Below are 27626 nucleotides of genomic sequence, written 5' to 3'. Positions count from 1 at the left end.
AGTCCTATAAATAATGGTTAGACTTTGTCTGTGACAGACTTGTTGCTCTCATGCCTAAGATGTTTGTGTGTTTGTAACCTGTCTCCGGCGTTGTGAACAAAGCTTTGTGCTCTGCCGCACAGTCAGCTTGCCTGTGCGATACTTATTGCCTCTCTGTGGATTAATACTTTATTTTTACCACAGTCGCTAGGGCTGGGACGGTAACCGCAACATCGCGGTCACATGGTGCCTATCACGGGTCTGAGCTTGTCACCGTCATCACAGCAAAAAACATTGAAACATTGGCACACACATATGTGCACATACAGCCACTGACAAAAGTCTTGTCATCCCTTTAGAAATTTTGTTTTTTAAGCAACATACACACACTGAGTTTTATTTTAGAAAACAAACAAACCAGAACCATTTCACTAGCTCAACACAACTGAAATAACAATTGGTTTCCCCAAATTCAACACAAAATATCATCAAAATACTGCAGGAAGAGAATACTGTCAAACTGACACGGTCAAAAGTCTTGGCAAGAGTGATGTGTGTGAGGGATCATTTTATGCCATGGATTCTGAACAATACTTCAAAACTTATCATCCAGGTCAAGCCTGATTTTTGTTATATTGTCTCTAAAAGAATTCCACAAATTGCTCACTTTTTTTGAAATTGAGGAGATGAAAGCAGTCAATAGTTGAGAAAAGTATTCTAGGGTTGTTATGATTATTAGAAATTAAATTTGAGAAGTCTTGTCTCACGTTTCTAATTGCTCTGTTAAAGTTGGTGAGGTGTCATAATGGACTTAGTTTTTCTCCATTGATGCTCAGCCTCTCCTTTCTTTAAGTTAATAGTAATATCCCCAGTTCTCCATGGTGGTTTTTGCTTCGGCTTGGTATGTTTGACTGGTGCTACAATGTCAATGGTGGTCTTCAGCCTATTGTTGAAATTATTCACTTTTTCTTTTTACGCCCTCCAGATACGCACTTTTTCAGTTACGCACATTCTCCCATTCACGCTTCTGTCACACCCACAACTTGCAAGTTACAAATTGGTGCTTCACTCCCCTCCCTGAAGGACATTTACACCACCCACCTCACCCATAAGGCGACCAAAATTGTGAGTGATGCAAGTCACCCCGCTCACAATCTGTTTGATCTACTGCCCTCTGGGAAGAGGTACAGAAGCCTGGCTCCCCTACCAGACTCACCAACAGCTTCATACACCAAGCTGTAAGGATGCTGAACTCTCTCCTCCTCTCCCCTCCACCCTCAGCTACATAACATCCTGGACATTGGACCCACAATGGCCGCCTGCACTACTCCACTTGCACACTTGAACACTTGCACACTTGTACACTTTACAACTTGGTGTTGTTGTCCTGAAAACACAACACTTCTGCTGCTCTTACATAACTTGCACCACTATGCCACTTTCTTTATTACTCAGGTCAAACAGAACTACCCAAGCCTCTTATTGGCCTGACTTTGCACTAGTTTTTATTGACTGTCTATGCACAATTTCAACAAAATTTTGCTGCTCTTATTTTTTCATTATTATATGTGCCCTCTTATTTACTTATTTACTTACTTTTTTGTTTACTTGAATGTTATGTTTGTCTGTGGACTTAAAAAATTGGTAAAATATGTCTTGTCTTCACCGTGGGATAGTGAGAAACGTAATTTCGATCTCTTTGTATGTCTGGAACATGTGAAGAAATTGACAATAAAGCTGACTTTGACTTTGACTTTGACAAATCAAGGCAGCCTTTAGGGCTGGGACGGTATGGATTTTTTTCTACCGCGGTTGAAAAGCAACAAATTCCTGCAGTTTCGCGGTAAACCGCTTTAAACCCTCCATCAAAAAAAAAATTTGGATTATGCTATGAATTTTGTGCCACAATCACACCCAATTAAATTTAACACAGCAACTTAAAATATCGCTGTTGGATGAAATGCTTCAGACATGTAAGAAGCAGTTTATCAGCTATCGCGATGTTACAACTGTACCGGACTTTTTAATGGACGCATCTAATTCACTGGCGCCATCTCTGGGGGGTTTGGGGGTTTTATGCACCCTCAATGTTAAAGTTAAACCCCACAATAATAAAAAATAATTATTAAATAATAAAGTGAAGCAACATGATTTTGTTGCCAGTACAAGCTAGCGCTAATACAAAGCATGCTTTTCTGTCTATGATCTGCAGCATTTCTCAAATTATGAGCCTCCTCGAAGAGCAGGCTATGTTGCTGGTCACCGGAGCCACAAATTTAAATTATGCCCAGCTCAATTGAATGATATTATATATATAAAATATATATAAGATATAAAATACTTGAATTTCCCCTTGGGGATCAATAAAGTATCTATCTATCTATCTATTAATCTATTATGGAATCGCAGACTGAAAGACAGGCTACTTCTTAATTTGGGGTCATCAAAATATATTATACAGGCATACAGTTAGGTGGTGTTGGTATGAGTGCCTATTCAATGTGTGTGGGCGTCTATGCAAAAACGTAACCATTTTGGAGATAAAGTGGGTAAGCCCTAGGCTAGAAGCTACGATATTTAAAACAATGAATAACGTTTGTGTAACTGTCCATGAAAACAACATAGTGATTGCATAGCCTAATCCACTGCACGAAAAATGGAAATCGTGACTTTTTGCAGGCCTAACAGAGGTAAATATGGTAGCAAATATCCTTTGGAGATGACAGCTTAAAAAAAGTAATTCACTTGTGAATGCAGAATGTGGGCTGTTGCGCAAAGAAATGAATGAGGGAGATGATCTGCATCTACGTTAATCAAAAGCTATAGTTTTCCATTATTCTCCATTATTAACTTGAAACATGTCTCCATGTAGGGTAGTGTTAGACAGAAGACGGGCCCTGCTTGCTCTGTTTGGGTAGCCTATTTCTGTCCCTCCGAAACAGTGTTAAAATGGTGTGTTTAACAACCAGAATTTCTAAATTTTCCCGGGGACCCCCACTTATATGATCCACCCTCTCAGAAAATACTTTCAACGTCCCTGATTTGCTGTACAAAATATATCGGCATAAAGCAACTTTCTTGTGACCCCCCAATGTTGAGCTCAACTTGGCGCCATTGGTCTAATTTCTAATAATTATAACAACCCTAGAATACTTCTCAACTATTGACTTTCATCTCCTCGATTTCAAAAAGTGAGCATTTTGTGGCATTTTAGAGACATGATAACAAAAATCAGGCTTGACCTTAGCCACGCTCTATAGAAATATTGCCTAAATGCAACCGTATCTTTCTCAGACACACACTGTCAAACTTTGTGTCTGGTGTACCTAAGAAAACTTTAAATAAGCTACAATTCAGAATGCCACAGCACTTGTACTAACCAAAAAGAAAACGCACATCAATCCTGTCTTAAAGTCACTTCATTGGCTGCCTGTCAGCTCTAGAGATGATTTTAAGATCCTTTTACTTGTGTTCAAAATTGCTCAATGGGCTAAGGCCTGACTATTGTACCTATCAGATATGCTGTCATTGTATACTCCACCTCTGACACTGGTCTCCTTGTCATTCCCAAGGTGAGAACCAAGAAATATGGGAAGGCGGCAATTATTGTCTATGGTCCTTGCCTCTGGAACCTCCACCTACCACAGGAGCTTAGAACACGTTAATCAACGTTTAAAAAAAAAGATCTCAATACATACCTCTTTAAACTCATTTCTCCTGATATACTTCTCACATATCAGTCAGATTGTTTATATTGTAAAGTATCTGTTGTAATTGTAATGTGCTTGCCAACTATGTACTGTAGTTATGAGGACTGTAGGACAGGAACACCATGTTTAATCATGTGGACTGATTGGACTGAGAGCACATGGTCATTTGGGTGCTTGGACAATTTATACAGGGCTACAGATCATGGGGGGACTCGGCTTCCCAGCTGGCCTGATGACGATAACTGCACTAACCATATCATCCCCACTGGAAAGGCTGCACCGATCCGTCAGCGATATCGTCTGGTACCGCCCAGCCTCTACACTGAATTACGGATGTTGCTGCATGACATGCTAGAGGTGGGGTCATGCGAGAAATCTTGTGTCCATGGGCTGTTCCGGTGGACTTGAAGAAAAAGATGGCTCATGGAGATTTTGTGTAGACTACAGGAGTACTATTAAATGCAGTCACACATAAGGATGCTTACTCTCTCCCCCAGGTAGAAGAATCTTTAACAAGTCTGAAAAAGGCAGAATGGTACTGGTGGATACTGGTGGCAGGTGGAGGTACACCCTGTAGACAGGGAAAAGACTGCCTTTGTGTCTCCATAGAGTGGTGAAGTCCCGCCCCTTCCGTTTGCCTCCATGGGACCTATCTTTCAAAAAAATTTGAACGGCAGTCTATGGCGAAAAAGAAATTATTTTCTGGTCCCGGTTGACTTGTGCCTTGAATTACCCATATGATGTTTGTCAATTTTAAAGACAATTTTTCATGTAAAGACATTTGCAGTTTGTTTCGTAACTATTGAATTACAACATTGTGAAAGATCGTAATTCCAACGACTACAAACCCATCAGTCGCTACTAGTGACGTTAGCTCATTCACAGCCACACTAGATTGTACAAGCATACCAGCAACAGGTCTTAATTTGGCTTTCCTTTCCGAAGAAAATACCATGAGTCAGAGGATTAAACACATCAGGTAAGTTGTATTCGTCCATAGACTGTACATTACATACCGTTAACTGACACAGCAGGCAGCAAGATGCAACCGTTAACTAGCATAACAGCTCTTATCGTTTCATTACGTTGGACGCATACATCGCTCGAGACGAGATGTAGTCCACTGAGTGGATTCGCACAAAACCAACATAACTTTTTGAAGTCTATCGAACAGCAGTACTTTCTTGACGTGAAAAATTATCTTTTAAATTCACACACATCATATGTGAAATTTGTGGCACAATTCAAACTGGACCAAAAAATAATTGTTATCTCTCCATTAACTCCCGTTCATAATTTTTTGAAATATAGGTCCCATGGACTGGAAGTAGAAGGGGCGGGACTTCACCACTCTATTGGGCCTGTACTAATTCAAGAGGATGTCCTTTGGATTATGCAATGCTCCTGACACTTCTCAGCAGCTATCACAGCTTAAAGTTGCAGCCCACTAAGTGCCATCTCTTTCAGCAATCTGTGCAGTACCTGGGTCAGCCAGTGAGGAGTGGCAACCGATCCCCAGAAAACATCAGTGTCAAGTACAGTGTGGGAGGTGTAGTTGTTCCTGGGGTTCGTCGGCTATTACTGTCGATTCATCCCAGTGTTTGCACGGAAAGCAGGCCCGTTGCATGCCCTGTTGAGGGGAACTGGCGGAAGCATGACCAGGCCAGTCGATTAGACTTCAGAGTGCGAGCAAGCCTTCTGAGAGCTGGAGGCCCTGATGAAACCTACGCCAACATCATCTGACCATTCTGGATCTACAAGGATGCTAGGGGCGTTGCTGGCCCAGGTCAAGGAGAGGTGGGAACGTGTTGTCGCATACACCAGCCACGGTCTCCACGGTCTTGTGGAGTGAAATGCCCTTTTAAGCTGGAGTTCCTGGCATTAAAATGGGCCGTGACTGAAAAAAACAAACAAGACAATTTGTGGGGCGCCACCTTCCAAGTGTTTACAGACGACTGGCCTCTACTTCACCTGCGAATGGCAAAACTGGGGGCGGTGGAACAGAGGTGGTAACCTGACTCCGCCAGATGGATGCTTCGCATTTGTTAAAATGACACTACACTATGCAGCTGAATACTACTATCGCGGCCTATCTGATAAAACGAATGCAGACTTTTAGAAAAAAAATTCCACTCAAGCTTGCCACATTCCTGACTCAGGAGGTATCAGAAGGCCCTTTCCTTAACCTACCCGAGGTCAATCTGTTAACCGGTAATGTGATGCACTCATTACCCTCAACCCTAGACTCTGTAGCACTGCTCAAAAAGAAAATAAGAAAACAAGTAAGACATGCTCCATGGTATACCACACAGACTAAAACCCTCAAACAAAAAGCGCGTAAACTAGAACAAAAATGGCGCACCACTAAAATGGAAGTCTTTCGCCAAGCATGGAGAGATAGCCTTATCACTTACAAAAAAGCACTCAACGAGGCTTAGTCAGCCAATCAATTCCTCGATGATTGAAGGAAATAAAAATAATACAAATTTAACACAATCAAGCCATAACGAAGTAACCCAATCTATCCCTATAAGCCTAAACAGTAACGATTTCATGAACTTTTTCAATGATAAAAGTGAAACAATTAGAGATAAGATCAATAACCATTCAGTTTCACCAAATACACATACTCCATTGCTGAACGATAGCAAAAACATAATAGAATCACAGATGAGACCTCGAACAACATGTATGCTTCCCCTAGGCTCTGAAATTAGGAAATATGGCATTCATTTCTATTCTTATGCAGATGATACACAACTATACCTCTCCATAAAACCTGATGAATTAACTAGCCAAACTTGACACTTGAATAAGAGATATAAAGGCATAGGTGACGAACAATTTCCTGCTTTTGAACTCAGATAAAACAGAAGTCATGGTTTTAGGTCCTAAAAAGATGAAGGATATACTATCCTCAACACAGGCTACATATTGATCTTCCACTTACCTCATCCACAAGTGTTAAAAACCTAGGAGTTATAAGTGACAAGGACCTATCACTAAATAACCACATAAAACAATTCACCAAAACTTAATTTTACCATTTAAGGAACATTTCAAAGATAAGGCAGTCCTTATCCTTACCAGATGGCGAGAAATTAATTCATGCTTTTGTCACCTCACTACTGAATGCTCTATGCGCTGGCTGCAATAATACCTGTCCAAAGAGCTTACAGCTTATACAAAATGCAGCTGCTCACACACTCACTAGGACCAAAAAATACGAACATATTTCCCCCATCCTAGCATCTTTACACTGGCTAACTGTTAAAAGTCGCATTGACTTCAAAATATTACTTCTAACATACAAAGCCATAAATGGCTGGGCACCTGAATATATTAAAGATCTCCCAGTCTCATACAACCCACCTAGACCGCTACGATCACAGAATACTGGACTACTGTAATCCCAAGAATCTCAAAAACTACAGTAGGAGACAGAGCTTTCTGCTACCGTGCACCCCTCCTTTGGAATAATCTCCCTCCCTCAATTCGATTAGCAGACACGCTCCCCATTTTTAAGTCTAGACTTAAAACATACCTCTTTAGTGCTTCCCATAGTTAGGTATGGTGCAGTGTGGAACTTCAACCACCTCAGGGTTTTTTGGAATAGACCACCCAGCTGTGTTCTCGTGTGACTGGCACCCCAGTCATGCGTGCAACGGTGGTCACTGACCATACCTGCGCTACCCTTCAACATGCCTTAGTTATGCTGCTATAGCATAGTGCTGTCATGGACTTTTCATGGGTCACGCCGTACAACCCCTCCTCTCCCCTTCCCTCTATCTTTCTCAACTCTCCCTCTCTTGCCTATTCTCACTATGGTACAGTATGACAGTATATACCAATGAGAATAGTAACACTATATCTCTCTCTCTTCTCCCTTACCTCACTTGTGAGGTAAACCATTACCAGTCATCAGCCATCCTTGTGTTTGGCCCTCATCTCAATCATCTCACCTGAAGTCCCATCCCTACGACTGCCCTATCATCGCCTATTGCTGTTCCCTTGATCGGATTCCTGCTATATAAATAAAGTTGGATTCAGTGATTAATAAGTGAAAGTTCTGGAGTGGTCATCCAATTTCCTGACCTCGATATCATTGAACCACTCTTGGGAGATCTCATACAATTCATGCAAGACAACCCAAAAATTCCCTGGAGGCTTTTGGTTAAAGGAGAATTCAGATTCCAAAAATAATTCTGTGGAAATGCATGGATTCCAGTTGCTGCTACTGGAAGAAACTGGAATCCATGCATTTCCACTGAATTATTTTTGGAATCTGATCCCTTATCATACCTGTTCATTCTTACTGCCGCCGAATTTATCGTGACTAAATTCAAGATGGCTGCAAACGCTAAACTTCGTTGAAGATACTGTCTGTATAAATCGCCTTGTAAGTAAACTACCAGTGCTTTTTCAAAGTTCTCAATGTCTCGTTTTAAATGTCAGGGCCCTCGGAAGTCTACCAATGAAGTGTGGAGATACATTGAGCCTCGTAAATGGGTGTAAAACAGTCATTAATGCTTAAAGGCAATACAAATCATTAAGGGGATCATCTTATTATTATGACCGCCGAAGCTAGCGAAGCGGTCATATAGGGATTGTCAAAGTTTTTTTTTTTTTCCGTCATCTACTTCCTGAATTTTTGGTCAACTATACCCGGGACACCGAACCACCAGGGCACATGAAATTTGGTGGGTATGTAACCCCACTAGACTTTTATGGAAAAATTTTGTTTCGTCCCCGGGGGCCACTCCCCCCCCCGTGCTGGGCCCCACCGAACCGCAAAAAAAGCAGTTTTTCCTAAATAACTACCTGAACTGTGGCCCTGAGGATGAAGAATCTTTTATGGTATGGGTAATCTTTTATTGGTCTCAAGGGCCCACATCAACCTGGCCCATAATCACTCATTTGTGATTTGCACCCCCCCCGGTAAAAAATGAAAATGCAATATTATTCTGCTTTAATCGCCCCTATCTTCAGTTAAGATGTTCAGAACTGCACCAACTTTTATGTGTATGATTGACCTGGCATTCTCTGGGGGTATGCCAAGTTTCGTAGAATTTCATCCATGGGGGGGGGGGTCTAAAAAAATTAGGTTATGTGTACATTTAGTGACTGTACACTCATTGGCCTGTAGATGGCGGTGCACACATATACACATGGACACACACAAAGGCACCCACATACTATCGGTATTAGAACGGCCAATACATAATTATAAATTCAGTAGGATTAAAAGAAAGCCAAAATAAATATTCATCATCATCATCATGGCTGCATTTCCAGTATTGGCGATAAGTAGTCGTTTGTCCACTAGATGGCGCATCGTTGCAGTGAGACGTAATTTTGTTGGAAGTTAAAAGTGGGTTGGAAAAACAATGGACGCTTCCTACAAGGACTGTACCGCAGAGAACGTCTAATAAGGATAGGACGATGTATACATGCAATGTAATTCCCATTTCTTCTTGAAGCCGAAATAAATCTGAGGATGTTTATCGGACATGCTTGGTTTTACTGCAGGTAATGCGTTAATCTTATAATATCAATAAGGACCTAGGTAATGTTACCGTTAAGCGTTGGTTGAGTGATGGAGGCCAATTTGATTGATTGCATTTGTAGAAAACTATAAATGCGGTTATACCAAGCAAATTGATAGCAGCACTGTAATTGTATCTTTCGACTGTCATTTGTTGCACGTGCTACAAAAATCATTCTGTGCAATGGAAGATTTACCAACGTTACACCGGTCTGATACAGTTTTGCCTATACATGCGTGAGACTGAGACGCCTGTTTATTTTGTTTTAAGTGCGTGCAGGGTGTGAGAGGGGAATCGATGTGCTTTGATTCCAGCTTGGTAGTTGTAGTCTGTGAAATTAAAAAGGACGTGTGTGTGAAGTATCCAAACAATGACACCTTCATTTCATTATGGCTGCTTTAGCAACACACCTTAAGCTACTGTGTAGTGGGTCCCATTTAGAAGTGGCTACTTCATTCGCGCTTTCCTTGACTCATGGAGCTGCGTGAATTTTATTACAACTTTTCGCCACTATGGCAGTTTAAGTAAGCTTGATACTGTAAGGCGTAAGCCATTGGTTTCCAAAGGAGATTTTATTTGTGTCGCCAGCATAGCCTATTGGCAATTTATGTTGTAAATAGGCCTACCTTATAAGCCTACCTGTAGCTTAGGGAAGCTAACAGCTTTCTATTAGGATCTAGTTTGTTAGTTACAGTTTTGTCATAACTCCCTGATGCATTTTTGCATTTAGAATAGCCAGAGCGTGGATATCTCAATCGGAAAATTAAACAATATCGGGTGCCTATGGACTAGGCTGGGTGAACCCAGCCTAATCTGCCCGCTATTTATATTTGATTTCTTAAAAGATTGAGCTTGGTCTGGTGAAAGCCAGACTAGCCATGGACCTCAGTTACACAATGCAAGGGAACATGAATCAGCCTATATTTGCACGAACAATAACGGACAACAGCTCTTCAACTTTGGCCTGTTAAAATGTGTATGAACAGTCTAGCAACGCATTTCATCAAGGCCCATTTGGACATGTCAGTTATTTACACCACTGGTTAGATGTAAAACAGCATTTCGTTTTAGACTACTGTTACTTAATTTGTGCATTAACAATAACGTTTCAGACTACTGATACTTAATTTGTGCATTGACAATAAAGTATTACATGAACTAAAGATGACTAAAATCTTATGTAGAAGAAGAAACATTCACAAAAAATCCATCCATCCAAAAATGACCTTTGTTTTTGATAGCTGTTGAAAACGGCATGGAACTGACAGAGATGTTTTTGTTTATAAATAAATAAATAAATAACATTATGCTGATACCTTTTGCTTTTTCCAAATACAATGTAGCCTACAGGTGTAAGTGACCTTTCATCAATCCAGTTGCAATGGATGAACTGTGATGAACTGCCCTACTTGTGATTGTTTAGAGATTTTAAAGGTTTTATAACAATGCTACATCTTCTTTGGCTATTCTACAATCTATTCACCTTTTCAGCACCAGAAGGCTACTTTCTGTGCAGCCGCTTTTACACTCAGGCATGCCAAACAAGCATACTCAAAAAGTTTCAAGAGTGGGGGATGGAGTAAAATATGGAGACAAATTGAAGTGTGATTTATTTTCGCGGAACGGATGTACAGGACTGAGCGGCGGTCATATTTTGTACCGCTATGCGGTACATCTAGTTTTCTTTATTGTCTTGTACTCACCTGTCTAAAGGATCATCAGGCTCTGGGACTATGAGGAGGCCGTACACTGCATTCAGGATCTCTCTCATGGTGACGTTAGCAGAGTAGTTACGATCAAATATGTTGTGGCAGATTCGTCCAACATTGTTCACATTGCAGTGGTACACCTTAACGATCGTTAAGGGCAGTTATGTAACATGGGCCCCCGCAAACACATGAAAAGTCTAGTGTATGTTTGGCTTCTGACCATGGAGAGTAGTTACCCAAAGTCACACAGTCAAAATAAATGAATATGTTCTGAAAATATGTTTTGATTTACTAAATCATACCCTAAAATATAAACAAACCCAAGAGTGGGATATTCCCTTCCTCCCAAAATCCATGTTTAAAAATAGCTGTGTGCCTCATCACCCATCTGAAAAATAAAAACAATTCAGAAAAGTAATCCCTTCCTCAGAAACAATTCATTGTTCAATGGTAGATGGGCGCAGAACTGTATGTAGAATAATATGATTAAATTAAAGTGACTTTTCTCACAAACCGTTTTTCACAGCAACTGCTAACATCATTTAAAAAGCTGAGAAAAAGCTATCTTATGTGATGTGATACATGTGATATCTGTGTGATGAGTAGGCTACTTCGCCAGTACTTCAACAATGAACAGGTGCATTTGGACACACTTTCTTTCTGCGCTGTCAATTTCTCCACTGCGTAAAAGACTATGGGCCATATTTGGGGTGTGGCAATTAACAACTTAGGGAGTGGCTTAGCGCATTGTCTAAAAAATGCTATTGTACACCTGGTCAGAAGTCTAAGGCGAGTTGTTTATATGTTATTTTAAGAGTGCATTGTCAAGTCATATTGGCGCACCATCCTTCGATAATCCATTAAACGCACACCAGCACACGTCCATGCAAAACATTACAAATTGCACGATTACAATGGGAAACATAATTAGAATAAAGATATTACAAAATACTGTATATCTCATGATGAGTAGTTATTCACCATCATTTGCAAATTGGTAATGACGGTTAAAAGTGATTAGGGGAGAGGCAAGAGACACGTATGGAGCACAGCTGAAGACGCACGGTCACGAGATATAAGCAACTCCTCTGCAGGATAAATGTTGTTTTATTCAGTCATTTGAGCAACATTAGGGTAAGTGTTGCTTTTTCCAGCCTATGTTTTCGATGGTAACACATTGTCAGTCAATAGTGAAAGTAACAGCATATAACTGTCGTTGCCTGACACCATGAAGTTAGTTTCACTTTGCCAATGAGTCCAAATAATAGAGTTAAGGCGAATAAATGTGTGAAGGCTATGCTAGGTTTTAGTAAAATGACTATTCCATACGGTCTCGCAAGCAGCCTCCTTCAAATGCGCCGTTGAATGTCAAAATACTGAAGCATTTATTTGACATCGTGCTATGCGCCGTTAAAGGGAATGACAGATGTGTGGCCCTATCATGACATTCTAAAACGCATGGTCACTGGCGAAAAGCTTATTTAATTTTAGTGGGATGTCCAGTTCACATTGGGAGTGTTTTCGTTATAAAACGTTTGGCGGATGGCGCAACAAGGCGTTTCTAATAAATCAGTGTGTGTTTTGGGCGTAACATCATTTAAACCAATGAGAATGACATCTGTCATTCCCTTTAATAGTGAATGACTGAATAAAAAACATTTATCCTGCAGTGGAGTTGCTGCTTTCATCTCGTGACAGTGCATCTTCAGCTGTGCAGCTAATCACTTTTATCCATCATTACCAATTTGCAAATGATGGTGAATAACTACTCAACTTTCCCATTGTAATCGTGCAATTTGTAATGTTTTGCATGGATGTGTGCTGGTGTGCGTTCATGGATGAGAGAAGCAGGGCACCCACCCATATCACTGTTGATAATGCACTCTTAAAATAACATATAAACAACTCGCCATGGATTTCTGACCAGGTTTCTCTTGGTCAGTGGCGTAATGCGTTTTAGGTAGTGTACGATAGCGATTTCGCTTCTCGACATCGCTTCTTGTCCTTTTGGCTAAGATCAAGTGTAGTATGTGTTCTTTTTTTAGGGGGCAGCCGTGGCCTACTGGTTAGCGCTTCAGACTTTTTGAACCCCGACCAGTAGGAATGGCTGAAGTGCCCTTGAGCAAGGCACCTAACCCCTCACTGCACCGCTGTAGCAGGCAGCTCACTGCATCAGGATCAGTGTGTGCTTCACCTCACTATGTGTACCTCCTTACGTCCTTAATTGCCACACCCCTTGGCATGCTGCTCAAAAAAAGAGCTGGGCTTGGCGAAAAACTTCAATAGGAGTCTACAATAGGACGCTTTGCGTCGTAATGATTATAGTTTTTCTGCCAGGTTTTGCATCATGAAAATAGGGCCCTAAATTAATTTGCACTCTGAATGCAAAGATTATTTTGACAGGCCTGTGATCCCCAAACTATGGCCCGCCACCTCATTTTGGGTGGCCCTCTAAAACATGGCTGTGGTATATAGCATCCGGCCCGCACAGGAGTACGACACCGTCAAATTATAACCTCCTTAATTCCCCCCATTCATTCTCTATGGTGAGTCTTAACAGTACACATGTAATACTTCTTTTGTCCACTGGTGGGTTTTTTTTTGGTGCTGTTTTGAGTTTCGAAAACGGAATGAAAAAATGAAATGTAGGCCTACCTGCAAACAATGTAGCAGCCTACCTGATGTGACAGATTGTATCGCTCCAAATAACACAATTTTGTCCTCTGATGGCTACTGTATTTAGAAAGGTATTTAGTGACCATAGCATAAAACTGTCTTAAAGTTTGAGAACTTCGAATTATTTGTAGGATATTGCTTGTCCACAACTTGAGCTGTGTATGCAAATACACAGAGTTCAGAGTTCACAAATTTTGAATAAAATATACTTTTGGGAAGTATTTTTACTAGTATTATTTCATTTGAGCTATTTCCATGTTGAACTACATATTATATATGATATGGCATGTAATGGATTAATATTCAACTAAGGTAGACTGCTGTTGTTCACAGCACTAAGCTATTTACGGTTACTGACATACTCCGAGTCTCTGGCCCTCTCTTAGAGCCAGGCATAGAAAAAGAAAAAGTTTGGGGCTAAATAAAAATTGCTACTAGCCGGACGCAAAGCAGAATATTGAAAGAAGGGAGCACCAAAGCCACAGTGGCCTGTGAACCTCCGATTTTCAAAGGGGCATCACGGCCAACGCAAGGGGCAACGACGGCCATGGCCGTCATGAAATTCCTACCCTAAAATTCCAAATCTGCTGTGGACTCATAGTCGACGACAAAACAGTTCTACACAGTTATTTACTTTCACTATTGACTGAGACTGGGGTTATCCTCGAAAACATAGCCTGAAAAAAACACTTAAACCAATAATGTTCAAATGAGTGAATAAAAAGGAGGAGTTGTTTGGGACTGGTTGCTAATGGCTGCTTACATCTTGTGACGGTGCATCTTCAGCTGTGCTTTACAGTATATTTTTTTCATGGTCAGTGGTATAGTGACTTTTATCATGACATTCTAAAGTGCATCCACACCTTGGGGCCCTATCATGACATTCTAAAGTGCAAAAGTCTATTCAAATTTAGTAGGATGTACAGTTCACATTGGGAGGGGTTTCGTTATCAAACGTGGAGCGCATGGCGCAACAAGGTGTTCCTAGGTGTTTTAATCAGTCATATGGGTGTGTTTGGGGCGTAACATCATTTTAAACCAATGAGAATGACATCTGTCATTCCTTTAACGGCTAACGCTACATATATCAAATAAATGCATCGGTATTTTGGCATTTAACGGCGCATTTGAAGGAGGCTGCTTGCGAGACCGTATGGAATAGTCATTCTTAAACCATGCTTTAAAAGCAACACTTACCCTAATGTTGCTCAAATGACTGAATAAAACAACATTTATCCTGCAGAGGAGTTGCTTATATCTCGTGACAGTGCGTCTTCAGCTGTGCTCCATACGTTTCTCTCGCCTCTCCCCTAATCACTTTTAACCGTCATTACCAATTTGCAAATGATGGTGAATAACTACTCATCATAAGATGTACAGTATTTCGTAATATCTTTATTCTAATTATGTTTCCCATTGTAATCGTGCAATGACTATCACCATGACCACTATCACCATTGCACCACCACCATGACACTCATTCACACAGAGCACCTTAGAGCACCTTACCATACCTTACTATGCACAGAGAATCACAGGCTCAGTCCCTGCCTCAGTCATTGCAAGCGCCTCTGATTTATTAATCACCACTATGTGGATACTGTTTTTAGAATTGATTTAGATTAAGTGTTAGTATAATTTGTATTTTTGTAATTTGTATTTTAGTATATTTTTATATATTGTATTAAGTGTTAGTATAATTTGTATTTTAGTATATTTAGCATATTCTTTATCTTCTACTGTCCTTACTGCTTAGTTGTGTTTTTATATTATATACTTTAATTACTCTTTCTGCTGTTAAAGAATGTGTTTGTGATGTATGTATGCTGCTGCTGAGACCTTGAATTTCCCCTGGGGATCAATAAAGTATCTATCTATCTATCTATCTATCTTTTTGTAATGCTTTGTATGGACGATGCGCTGGTGTGCGTTCATGAATGATAGAAGGATGGTGTGTGCACCTGCCAATATGACTCTTGACATGCGCTCTTAAAATAGCATATGAACAACTCGCCATTGACTTCTGACCAGGTTTAGGTGGTGTATGATAGCGATTTTTACACAACGCGCCAGGCCCCTCCCTAGGTTGTTAATTGCCACACCCCCCTGGGCGCGATGTTTAAAAAATAAACATGCAAAATACCGAATTCAACTTTGCACGGGTGAATAACGAACTTTACGCCATGCGCAGGTGCCCAAAATACAGTCCCTTATGTTGTTAATTGCCACACCCCTGGGCGCAAGGTTTAATAAAAGTGGAGCATATGGCGAAGATTTTATGACTTTATTGAGTGTAAGATAAGAGTAAGCATTGTTTCACACTTTCCACTGGGTGTAAGATAAAGCCCCCAATCTTTCTGCTCTTATCACTTCAACCGATGCTTCAGAAGGATACAGGTGTGATGAAACGCACTAGAGGTGGTTTCACTGGATAGGCGTCACCAAACTGACAGTAGAGTTCAAAAACTCCGTTCTCATACGGAGTGTCTGGAGGGCCCTTTATCAGGATCTTCCAAAACGCTGCAAAAGTTTTTGAAGTCACAAAATCAATATACACATTCTGCATTTCCCTCTTCAACATCTGGTACACCAGTACATCAATTCATAAGAATCTAAACATGGCTTACTGAAGTCTGTGTCTGAGTGAAAGATAAGAATCTAAACATGGCTTACTGAAGTCTGTGTCTGAGTGAAAGATAAGAATCTAAACGTGGCTTACTGAAGTCCGTGTCTGAGGGGAAGACTGAACAGTAGGGATGGGGATCGCAGTGCAGGCTTTTCAGCTCCTCCATGATGCGTCGGTCCTTCTCCATGAAGCGTGTCGTTTTGGATTCCAGAATCTTTTTCTTCAAAGCACTACAATTACACAAGAACTAATTAACACAAAGAGTGCAAGGGATTGAAATGAATGATAACAGTGGTTGGTAAAACACATGATTACTGAACTACTGTTCGACATTTGCTAGGCAACAGAGTACAAGGTCATGTTGTAAGAGTAACAATAGTTATGGAGATACACAACTGATAAATGTAAACTTACTCTTCAGTCGCCACAACTTTACTCTCTACTGCTTTGGGGAATTTCACTTGTGGTTTGTCATCATAGCCACAGATGGCAAACAATTTTGTTAGCTCATCCTGTAAAAATGTTTTATCACTTAGACTTAACCGTATGAATACATACAGTAGCTCCTCTTAACCATATACATAGTAACCATAATACTTGTACATACATAATAATTGCACCTGCCCTCATTTTTAGTGATAGTCACAATATTAGGGTTATTTAATGCTAATAATACAAAAACTTTTGCTAACATAGCTACCAATATGTTTTCCAAATTCTATATCCCATATAACTTCTGCTTTAGTGTTGTTTGATCATATAATCTTAAAGTGAACTATTTTCCTCTTATATCACAACTTTATTCCCAATATCTCAAAAGGCTATTCACCAAAGTCTGGATGGCTGATGTAGATTTTGGCTTGAGTTTCCTGCTTTCCAGAGACAGGACTGTTTCCATTTCAAAGAGCTTCAGAGCCGTTTTGCTTGTGTCTGGTTGAAAACAGCAACCTCCTACAAGCAAAATCACAAATCTTCAATAAAAAAAAATATGTGAATACAGCAGAAACTATTTCAGATTAATTTAATTTCAGATTAATTTTTATAGGAAACAGACCTGTTACATTGCTGATCCCATGCAACACATTGTTAGTAACTTTTCCAACAAGGATGCTATCAACAACAATGTTGGAACTCTTTACCATATTTGCAATATCAACAGGATTCTTTGTGGACCTGTCAAGGAAGAAAATAAAATAAAACCAATATAAAATAACAACAATTATACATATTGTAAGAAAGTAAATACAAAGAGAAAATAACTGAACAAACACTCACAGGTAATCATTTCCGTCAGTTAAACATATGACACGTAGCAGGCAATTTGGAAATCTCATTTTCATTTTGCATAGTTCAGAAATACTTAGATGCAATGCATCATATAGTGGCTTTGGTCCTGATGCATGAAGACTATGCACATGTTCCTAAAAGAAAACAGAACAAGTATTTTGATTAAAGCAACACAGTGTAGTTATTTTATCTTAAAATAGCTTCAAACACAGTGCTAAATGTATGTTTAAAATAAATGTTGAAACCCAGGATGTTTTTTTTGGAGAAAAATATATATTCCTACATTGTGCTACCTTAATGATGTAATAACACTGATACAGTGCCTTTTTGATGACAGCTATATCCAATATTAGAGATGATGAGAAGAAGAGAAAACATAATAATAGCCATAGCTTGCCTAACAAACACAAGGACACAAACCTTGAACACCTCCAGGTTTTCTGTAAATGGGTGGATGATTTTGACTTCTCTCCCCACAGTCACCAAACTCATCAGATGGGGCAGGTCATAAGCCATACTTCTGTTTGCAAAGGCATCAAACAGCTGTTTCACAGCATCAAGCTTTGGCATGTCAACGTTTGAGTAGCATTCTTCTTTCATAGAGCCACTTGTATCCAATAGAACCTATAGGAAGTATAATATTTGTGTTATAATGGTGTGCATAATGATGTGCTTTGTTATCTCTGTACATTTTATAACATGTATGTGTATGTGGAGTGTTTGTGTATGTGGGGTGTTTGAAACCTAAAACAAATATTCCACATGGTCCTGTCCATTTTGACCATTTAGGGCTACATAATTGTTGTTGGTCAAGAAGCATGTCTATTAAAACATGCAAACTCTCTTCTTAAAGTAATGGATCTATGTTTCACAAATATAAAAGGAAGAAATACCATTATCGCCTCTTTAGGGGTTCTGGTTATCTTGACTGTCTGATCTGTTCTCTCATCTCCCAGTCTGAAAATGTTATGAAGAGTTTTATAACGGAAACCATATTGTGTATTTTTTTTCCACATGCTGCATATTCTGAAAATATTCCTCCAGATTTAGAGCTAATGCCAAAGTTTAAAATACCCTCTATGGATGAAATCAGGTCACAAGGCCTGTATTCAAGACTGTATTCAAAAAATAGCATAATGCTCAGTAACATTAGCTCTCTACAATGCAACACAAAACATCTGTAACTATCTGTAAAGCTAACAAATTATTTAATGCTTTTCAGACAGGAAGTAGGTGCTGAAGTTACTATTTTAGTAATGAATTCTTGTAAAGCTCTACACAATTATTTCTAATTATCCATCACCAATGCTTACTGTTTTGCCAGTTTCACTAACTCCACAGCCTCCGTTTTCCCTTCAAGGCAATTGAAAATGTAAACTCCCACGCCTCCTTTGGAGTTCTGAGCATACACACCAAGGTTGTCTGTGTTGGGAGATCGCATCATCATGCATTTAAACAAACAGGGCCCTATTTTGACAATCTAAAACATGTGGTCTAAAGCGTATAGTTCAAGTGGCATTTACTGTAAGGTATGTCTAAGTCCACTTTTGCCAGTTTGACGACAAAATAAATGATCACTATGCACATGTGGCTGAATTCTCCCATTCACACGTAAATAGCGTGTAAACTCTTTTTTATGTGCTTCAGTTACGCACTTTTCAGTTACGCGCATTCTCCCATACCTGCTTCTGTCACACCCACAGCGTGCGAGTTCGAAATCAAGTCGCCTTATCAAAGAGGCGTGATTTATTTAAAGCTGCAGTCGGCAAGTGTGGCAGATTGAGGGGACTTAGCCAACATTTTTAATGTTCAACTATCACGCCTCTCCCCCACTACCAGCGAGCATTGTGTATGTAAAAGCCTTAAGTCAGTTGCAGAATGCGCGCAAGAGTTATATACATATATACAAGAAACGCCCGGATTTTGGAGTAACTCCTCCCAAAGCGCGTTACTGGCTTCATGACGCGTAAGTGACAGGCTTAAGTGAAGGGGAGAATGCACGCAGGCTGAAAAGCGATTAGTTACATGCTTTTGACTTACGCACATGGGAGAATTTGCCCCATGGTTCATAACGGTTGTATTTACATTTTTTAATCATGGGCGTATTTTGGGCATAATATCCAATAAACCAATAAGAGCACCTTCTCCCTAAGCCAGGAGCCCTTAAACTATGCTACATTGCCATTACAACGATGACTGGCATATCTGCAAAGGGCATGTGCTTACACAAAAAAAACATCTACGCAACAGCAGGATTCCACCAAAGCTGGGTTTGCTGAATTGTGTGTGTGACAAGTGTGTGTGACAAGAAAAGTAACTTTTTTTGTTAAATAAATACTAATAAATAGTTCAACGCCATCTTGAATTTAGTCACGATAAGTCGAGCGACGAGTACCAAAGAACAGGTATGATAAGGAATCAGATTCCAAAAATAATTCAGTGGAAATGCATGGATTCAGTTGCTTCCAGTAGCAGCAACTGGAATCCATTCATTTTTACGGAATTATTTTTGGAATCTGATCCCTTATCATACCTGTTTGTTCGTACTTATCGCTCGACTTATCGTGACTAAATTCAAGATGGCGTCAAACGGTAAAATTCCTTAAGGTACTGTCTGTATAAATCGTCTTGTAAATAAACTACCAGTGCTTTTTCAAAGTTTTCTATGTCTCGTTTTAAATGTCAAGGCCTTCGGAAGTCTACCAATGAAGTATGGAGCTACTTTGAGCCTCGTAAATGGTGTAAAACAGTGATTTATTTGCATGGCTAGGCCGATGCCCGAGGCACCACAACGAAACACTGTGTTGGTAGCATTGGCTAACTAGCACCAGATTTCTGAGTGCAGGGGACAAGCCGAGGTGAGCTATGAAACATACGTTCACACTCGGTATCATGTTTTAACACACTTTAGGTCAAAATCACACCGGAATTATCCTTTAATGTTTGGATTACATGTGCATGCTGAGGAGGGATGCGCCTGTTGAGAGGGAGAGAGAGAGAGAGAGTGCACGGGGCAAGGAGAGTCTGTGTTGATGTAACGTTAGGGCCTACTTCTGTCAGCCTACTCTGGTAGTTTGACATACTACAAATGCAAGATATATTAGCCTATTTATTTATGGACAACGAAGGCAGGAGGTGTGTGTTTTTTAATTATGAATGTTCTATCAAACTTATTTTTTATTGATCTATTACATGTCTATTAAGCGACATATCGCTATCGCTTTTATCACCCAGCCCTATGCTCAATAATAACAATTTTAACACACGATAAATACTCAGCCTTTTTCGTTGCACGAGTCTCTATTGACATTGACTGATACACTGCCCTCTGGTGGACAGAACTTATAGAACTTAAGTTTGATACCAATATCGGTCTTACTGAAGACATCTGTCATTCCTTTAACGGGCGCAACGCATACGATATGTCAAATAAATGCATCGGTATTTTGGCATTCAACGGCGATTTGAAGGAGGCTGCTTTAAGGGGACCGTATGGAATAGTCATTGTTAAACCATGCTTTACTAAAACCTAGCATAGCCTTCAATGATTTGCACTCGCCTATTATTTGAACTCATAGAGATCTTCCAGAATAAGTCCCACCTCCGTAGAATCTTCCGTGATCCATCGAACTTCCGATATTGTCTATGGAAATAACGTGGCTGCTGAAATATCATACCGGGTAAAACATCTGTAGGTAGCGAGTAGGAAAGTTGGTGGGCAGATTTGCCTACATTCTGCCATCTAGTTTCCCACTGATTTTGATTGTCGGTGCCGCTTTAAGTAGTATACTATAGACTATACTACTTAAATGGCATCGAAAATCAAAAATCCAGTGGAAACTAGATGGCAGAAGTGTGTAGGCCAATCTGCCCAGCAGCTTTTTCTACTTTGTCACCTACAGAGTTTGACAGGTACGATCTTTCAAAAACGCCATGTTATTTCCCATAGACAATCGACGCCAGGAAGTTGGATGGATACGGAAGTTAGGAGGCGGGACTTATTCTGGAGAAGTCTATTGTCAAAGTGAAACTAACTTCACCAAGGAGTCAGTCAACGACAAGACAGTTATATGCAGTTACTTTCACTATTGACTGACAATGGGTTACCACCGAAAACATAGGCTGGAAAAAGCAACACTTACCCTAATGTTGCTCAAATGACTGAATAAAACAACATTTATCCTGCAGAGGAGTTGCTTATATCTCAGCAGGCACGTGCAGAGAAGGGGGGCTACAGGGGCTCTAGCACCTGCCCTTTTGCCCCTTTGATGTCCAAGTGCCCTTTTGACAAGACCCGTTTTTTACTTTTTAAAATGTGTAGTACTTCCGCTAGTTCCAACTTGAATATTCGCTAAAATATCTCATTAATAGTTTGTGAAATTAGAAATTTACAAAAATAAAAATGTTCTGTGTTAACTGAAATGCCTTGCGGCCACCAATCAGTGACGTCATTCAGTGAACTCTCAGAAGGTGCACGCAGGCACAGTGCTGCAGGAGACGTTTGGGAGCACGGTAAGGTCACTTGGCAGTTAGCCTATCTGAACATGCAATAGTATTCAGCTAAGAGAAAGATAATAAAATGTTTAAAGTTGTTTCATGTTTAATGAAGTAGGCTATCAAACCCGTTTTAACCATGTCATGGTCCATCCATTTCAATAACCTGGCAGCTTCGAAAATGGCTGAACGTTCATAACATATTCTGTTTAGGTTACTTTGTTATAGTAGCTTACTGTTGGTTAGTAGACCTAGTTCATAAAACAGAGTAGGCAAACCTTTTCTAAATCGTCATAAGCTGACGACATAGGCTACTGTAGTTGTTTAACTAACCCAACTCCACACGTCCTTCTCTGTTTACAGTATGCTACATTACACCTCATTTCACTCAGTAGCCACACGCACAGCACGTGAATCTGCAAGACACCAGCTTGCTAATGGTGGTAGTTCACTGTGATAAACATTAAAATTATAGCCTGACAAGCCAGACTAGGCAATAACATATTTGCTGCCAGGGTGCGTCTAGATTTCTAGGCTATTAAAATTAGCTTTGAATTTAATCAATAAGATGTAGCCTTATAGCCTATGATCTCTGTGTAGACAATAGCCTAATGAAAACTGAAAAGACCTATCTGTCTGTGCCCTGGGTACAGTAGGCCTACTAACAGTACATGCACTCCTATTGAATTTTCAGAACCAAGGAGAGAAATGAGAAAAATGTGTTACAGCTCTGTCTGCTATTTACACCCATTCTTCTTGATACATAATGAATAAATATGAAAATTTATAAAATGTTTATCAGTACATTAGACTACTTTGCAAATTGCTAAACCATATAATAGCCTGTCCCACCATCATCATTGAAATAGCATAATGTTAGAATTTAAATTATGGAAGATGTTTTATTTTTATATAATTTGCATGTAGCCTATGTATTCTCCATTGGGTTGTAATCAAAATTAAGTTTTAAATAAAGTTAACATGTTTTCTGAAAATTTTGTTCCATGTGCCCTTTTTTAAAAATTTGAGCCCCTGCCCCTTCAAAGGTCTCTGCACGCCCCTGATATCTCGTGACAGTGCGTCTTCATCTGTGCTCCATATGTGTCTCTCGCCTCTCCCCTAATCACTTTTAACCGTCATTACCAATTTGCAAATGATGGTGAATAACTACTCATCATGAGATGTACAGTATTTCGTAATATCTTTATTCTAATTATGTTTCCCATTGTAATCATGCAATTTGTAATGCTTTGCATGGAAGTGCGCTGGTGTGCGTTCATGAATGATAGAAGGATGGTGTGTGCACCTGCCAATATGACTGTTGACATGCGCTCTTAAAATAGCATATGAACAACTCGCCATTGACTTCTGACCAGGTTTAGGTGGTGTATGATGGCGATTTTTAGACAGGCCCCTCCCTAGGTTAATTTCCACACCCCTGGGCGCAATGTTTGAAATATAAACGTGTATTTCAACTTTGCGAATTCAACTTTGCGCGGGTGAATAACAAGCTTTACGCCATGCGCTGGAGCCCAAAATACAGCCCAAAGTCTTAGATGGGTTATTTACTTTCACCGTACTGACTGATGAGGGGTTTTAACCCCTCTACACCGCCATTTGACATTAAACAAACTATTTCTTAAATTATAAAATGTAATGCCAGTGCCATTTAATTCTTTATTCAAAATAATGTATCTTTGACTTACCCACTTTGAGATACATAAGACATGGTGCTTCGACAAAAAAATTTAACGGTTGCAATGGGGGAGTGACTTGCAAGTGTGGATATGAATCCAAATCCTCCTTCATCTGAGAAAATGATTTCTCTGGATTGATCCTAAAGCTGTAGGATAAAATAAATTATAGCCACAAGTGGAAATCATCTGCATCCATGCATTTAATTTGTATAGCACTTTCCAAGACACTCAAAGTTGCTTTACAGTTTTCACATAGATACATACAATGGAGGAAATAATTATTCAATCTCTCACTGATTTTGTAAATTTGCCCACTGACAAAGAAATTAAGGGTCTATAATTTTAATGGTAGGTTTATTACCCTCAAGCACATTGGACTTTTTAAATTAAATTGGAATTAAATTTAATTTATATAGTATATTTAGTATTTAGTTTTGTTCATTTTCTTATCTTCTACTGTCTTTATTGTACAGTGGAGTTTAGTTATATGTTTATACTTATCTATATTTACCATTTCTGCTGTAAGTGCATGTTGTGTGTGATGTCTGTATGCTACTGAGACCTTTGAATTTCCCCTTGGGGATCAATAAAGTATCTATCTATCTATCTATCTATCTATCAGGACCGTCGCTAGCATAGCTAACCACAACACTACTGTTTGCTAACACGATGGTTTGCTGATGGAAGATACAGGACACCTATCTACGATACACCTTAAACACCAGGCTAGAACGGCTAGGACATTTTACTTGCTAATGAGTGTTTTCTGCTGTTGAGTCGCTCACAGTCCTTGATGGCCCTGTCAGGTGCCTTGTAAAATGTTGCATTAAGACTACAAAAAGTCTACACAAAATAAATATGAGCAACTGAGCTTTCATTCCCAAACACTCACTAGCCTACATGCAGTGCCAAGTTTGACGTTGTTTGGATTAGTAGGCCTAATGCATGTATCGTTAAATACATCAGTAAAAGCAGCACACATTGGCTTTCTCCGCTCTCCCCTCTTACACAGCACAGCACAAGACCAGGGTGGGACCAGAGACTGAGGGTGTAGCGGAGTTTTGGCAGCACTGAATCAAACATCACGGTCAAAATGCAAGATGTTTGGATGATTATCATGTCCGATATCAACGATTAAGGCTCCCTGTTTGTAGTTCGCTTGCATAAAATTATTCCACGGATTTTGCAACAACAACAAACACGGGTATGTGTCTATCAAAACGACGAAAAAATCATGTGCAATAAACTGACAATTAGAATAGCCCAGGCTATTTTGGACTTGAGACAAACTACAATTCCGACTACAAGTTCCCAAATTAAAACGAGCGATATACTAATGGTCCCGAATTTAAGGACGTTTCAGAATGCCACAGCTACAGACAACGATTGGCAGACAGAGTGAGATGTCACTTATGCTGCCTACCAGAGACTGTTTTTAAGTCACATCGTTGCAAATTTCATATGATGATGCGTCATTCCACAGAATGGTTTGACTTCTCTAAAGTTATTCAATAGGCTTAACAATAAACATATAGCCTTAACTCAAAATTGCTGTTAGGCTTATTATTTTGATCTGTGAATGTCAAATTCTGCACACTGCACATTTATTAAAGGCTAATGTATTATAATATATTCAGTGCTCATTATGAAATGCTTAGCTGGAATGATGCTTTTCCATATCATTTTATTTTTAAAGCATGCCTTCCTACAGGCTATGGGTTTTCTACAGGAAAAGCATGTTTGAACGGGCACTGCAAGTATAAACTGCCTACAATGTAGTTTATGGCAATGTGGTTATCACAGAACAAAGACCTATTTTATTTATTCTTATTGTTTCTATTTTATACACTCTTTTATTTCTTAAACAAATTAATAAATGTCACACACTCATAGAGCACCTTACCATGTGTAGCAGTGAAATATTTTGTCTATTATTTTAGTTAATTTTTGTGGTAAATTTAATAAAATCAATGCACATTATTATTGATTATATATATACATAGAAATTACTATAATTATTATCTCTTGCTAAATTCTGCATGATGTTCCTAAGCAACCAGTGTTTACAGCATTCCCCAGTTGCAAAGTGGATGCTGTAAGGGGTAAGCCGCTATTATATTCCTCTGATAGAAACTACATTAATTATTTAATGTTCATGAATAGAAATCACTTGAAAAGAATGTCATGATCTTTATTATTTATATATCACTTGTATTTTATATATCACTTGTAACCTTGTTTTAGCGAATGTGTAAGTGAAATCAATAACTTTAGTGTTCATAGTGTCTTAATGTATGCCGTATTGTCATATATACAATTATATTGTACATAAAGTTATTATTTTAAAGTTATTATCAGCTCACAATGTGTGAAAGCGATGCCATAACTTTGGCTTCTGTTTTTTAGCCGTTATTAGCGTTTCATTGGTATTTACCATTACTGTGAGTAGGGAATGGGAGCAAGACCCCTGTGGGTGCGCGCATTCTAAACCGCCCCATTCTGTGTCCAGGTATGAAATGTCTAACAGTTCTCTTTTTAATATACTGTGGGTTCTGTCACCTATTTACATTGTTGTATGTCATAAGCCATCATAAGGATATTTTTATATTTAATTTAGTATATAGTATATCTTCTACTGTCTTTATTGTTCAGTGTTATACACTGCTCAAAAAAATTAAAGGAACACTTTGAAAACACATCAGATAGATAGATAGATAGATAGATAGATACTTTATTGATCCCCAGGGGAAATTCAAGGTCTCAGCAGCATACAGACAACACAAACACATTCTTTAACAGCAGAAAGAGTAATTAAAGTATATAATATAAAAACACAACTAAGCAATAAGGACAGTAGAAGATAAAGAATATGCTAAATATACTAAAATACAAATTATACTAACTAACACTTAATCTAAATCAATACTAAAAAATAGTAATCTAAATCAATACTAAAAAATAGTATCCACATAGTGTCGATTAATCAATCAGAGGCGCTTGCAATGCAATGACTGAGGCAGGGACTGAGCCTGTGATTCTCTGTGCATAGTAAGGTAAGGTAAGGTGCTCTGTGTGAATGAGTGTCATGGTGATAGTGCAATGGTGATAGCGGACATGGTGATAGTGCAAATGAGTAAGTCCAGCAGTGCAACAATGCAGAAATAAAGTATAGTAAAGTCTATATATCTATATATTTAAGAAAAGGTAAAGTGTGGCCACAGTTCGGCTGTGGCATGGAGGGAGGGGTTATGCATATCTGCTAATGTGCTAATATAGCACGCAAACAGTGAGGCATAAAGACAGTGGTAAAAGTGGCTAGTGGACAGACAGTACCAAACATGGAGGGGGTGAAGAGGCAGACAGACTATGCAGAGAAGTCTATCTCTCCTCTTCCCTTACAGTAAGTGAGGCATTGAACAGTTCAATGGCCCTGGGGACAAATGACTTCCTCAGTCTGTCAGTTGTGCAAGGCAGTGAGCGAAGTCTCCAGCTGATCAGGCTCTTCTGCTTAACAATAGTGCTGTGGAGTGGGTGACACTCATTGTCCAAGATGTTGATCAGTTTGTTCAGGGTCATTTTGTCAGATAGTGAAGTGATGCACTCCAGTTCAGCTCCCACTACAGAGCCAGCTTTCCTTACCAGCCTGTCAATCCGTGTCAATTCCTGTCAACTCCTTTAGCCTGGGAAAAAACCCAGACGTACTTCCAGCAAATTCGAGATTCGCCCTAAAAGTCCGCCTGGCCAAGAACCCATTCTAGCCCATTTCCAATTTTCCTAGATCTAGGCACCAATCAGAACCCTTGAGGCGGGCTTTACACGATGACGATAGAGCACCCTGTTGAAGAAGCCCCGGGGTTTTTAAAAAAAAAACATCAACGATGGCTGCTGCCGCTTGTTTGAAG

At 39.5% G+C, this 27626-nt stretch overlaps 2 protein-coding genes across 3 annotated transcripts in view; one reads left to right on the top strand and one right to left on the bottom strand.

The window, feature by feature from the left end:
- The window catches only part of LOC125295302 (RNA-binding motif protein, X-linked 2-like), a 144695-nt gene that overhangs the window by 18275 nt on the left and 98794 nt on the right, over window positions 1–27626 (top strand). The window lies entirely within an intron of this gene.
- The window catches only part of LOC125294288, a 47236-nt gene that overhangs the window by 12074 nt on the left and 7536 nt on the right, over window positions 1–27626 (bottom strand). For both annotated transcript variants that reach the window (XM_048242832.1, XM_048242833.1), the window contains exons 6-16: window positions 23734–23870; window positions 18847–18955; window positions 18427–18490; window positions 17954–18157; window positions 17522–17667; window positions 17301–17419; window positions 17076–17197; window positions 16661–16758; window positions 16340–16476; window positions 16016–16140; window positions 10939–11084 (exon numbers count right to left, since the gene is read on the bottom strand). In XM_048242832.1, coding sequence (XP_048098789.1) covers window positions 10939–11084; window positions 16016–16140; window positions 16340–16476; window positions 16661–16758; window positions 17076–17197; window positions 17301–17419; window positions 17522–17667; window positions 17954–18157; window positions 18427–18490; window positions 18847–18955; window positions 23734–23870 — 1407 coding nt within the window. The remainder of the gene's footprint in view (window positions 1–10938; window positions 11085–16015; window positions 16141–16339; window positions 16477–16660; window positions 16759–17075; window positions 17198–17300; window positions 17420–17521; window positions 17668–17953; window positions 18158–18426; window positions 18491–18846; window positions 18956–23733; window positions 23871–27626) is intronic.

Source organism: Alosa alosa, chromosome 5 (genome assembly GCF_017589495.1).
Source record: "Alosa alosa isolate M-15738 ecotype Scorff River chromosome 5, AALO_Geno_1.1, whole genome shotgun sequence".
Lineage (NCBI taxonomy): Eukaryota > Metazoa > Chordata > Actinopteri > Clupeiformes > Clupeidae > Alosa > Alosa alosa.
Note: the sequence above shows the minus strand (reverse complement) of the source record. Positions and strands in the feature narration are given on the sequence as shown.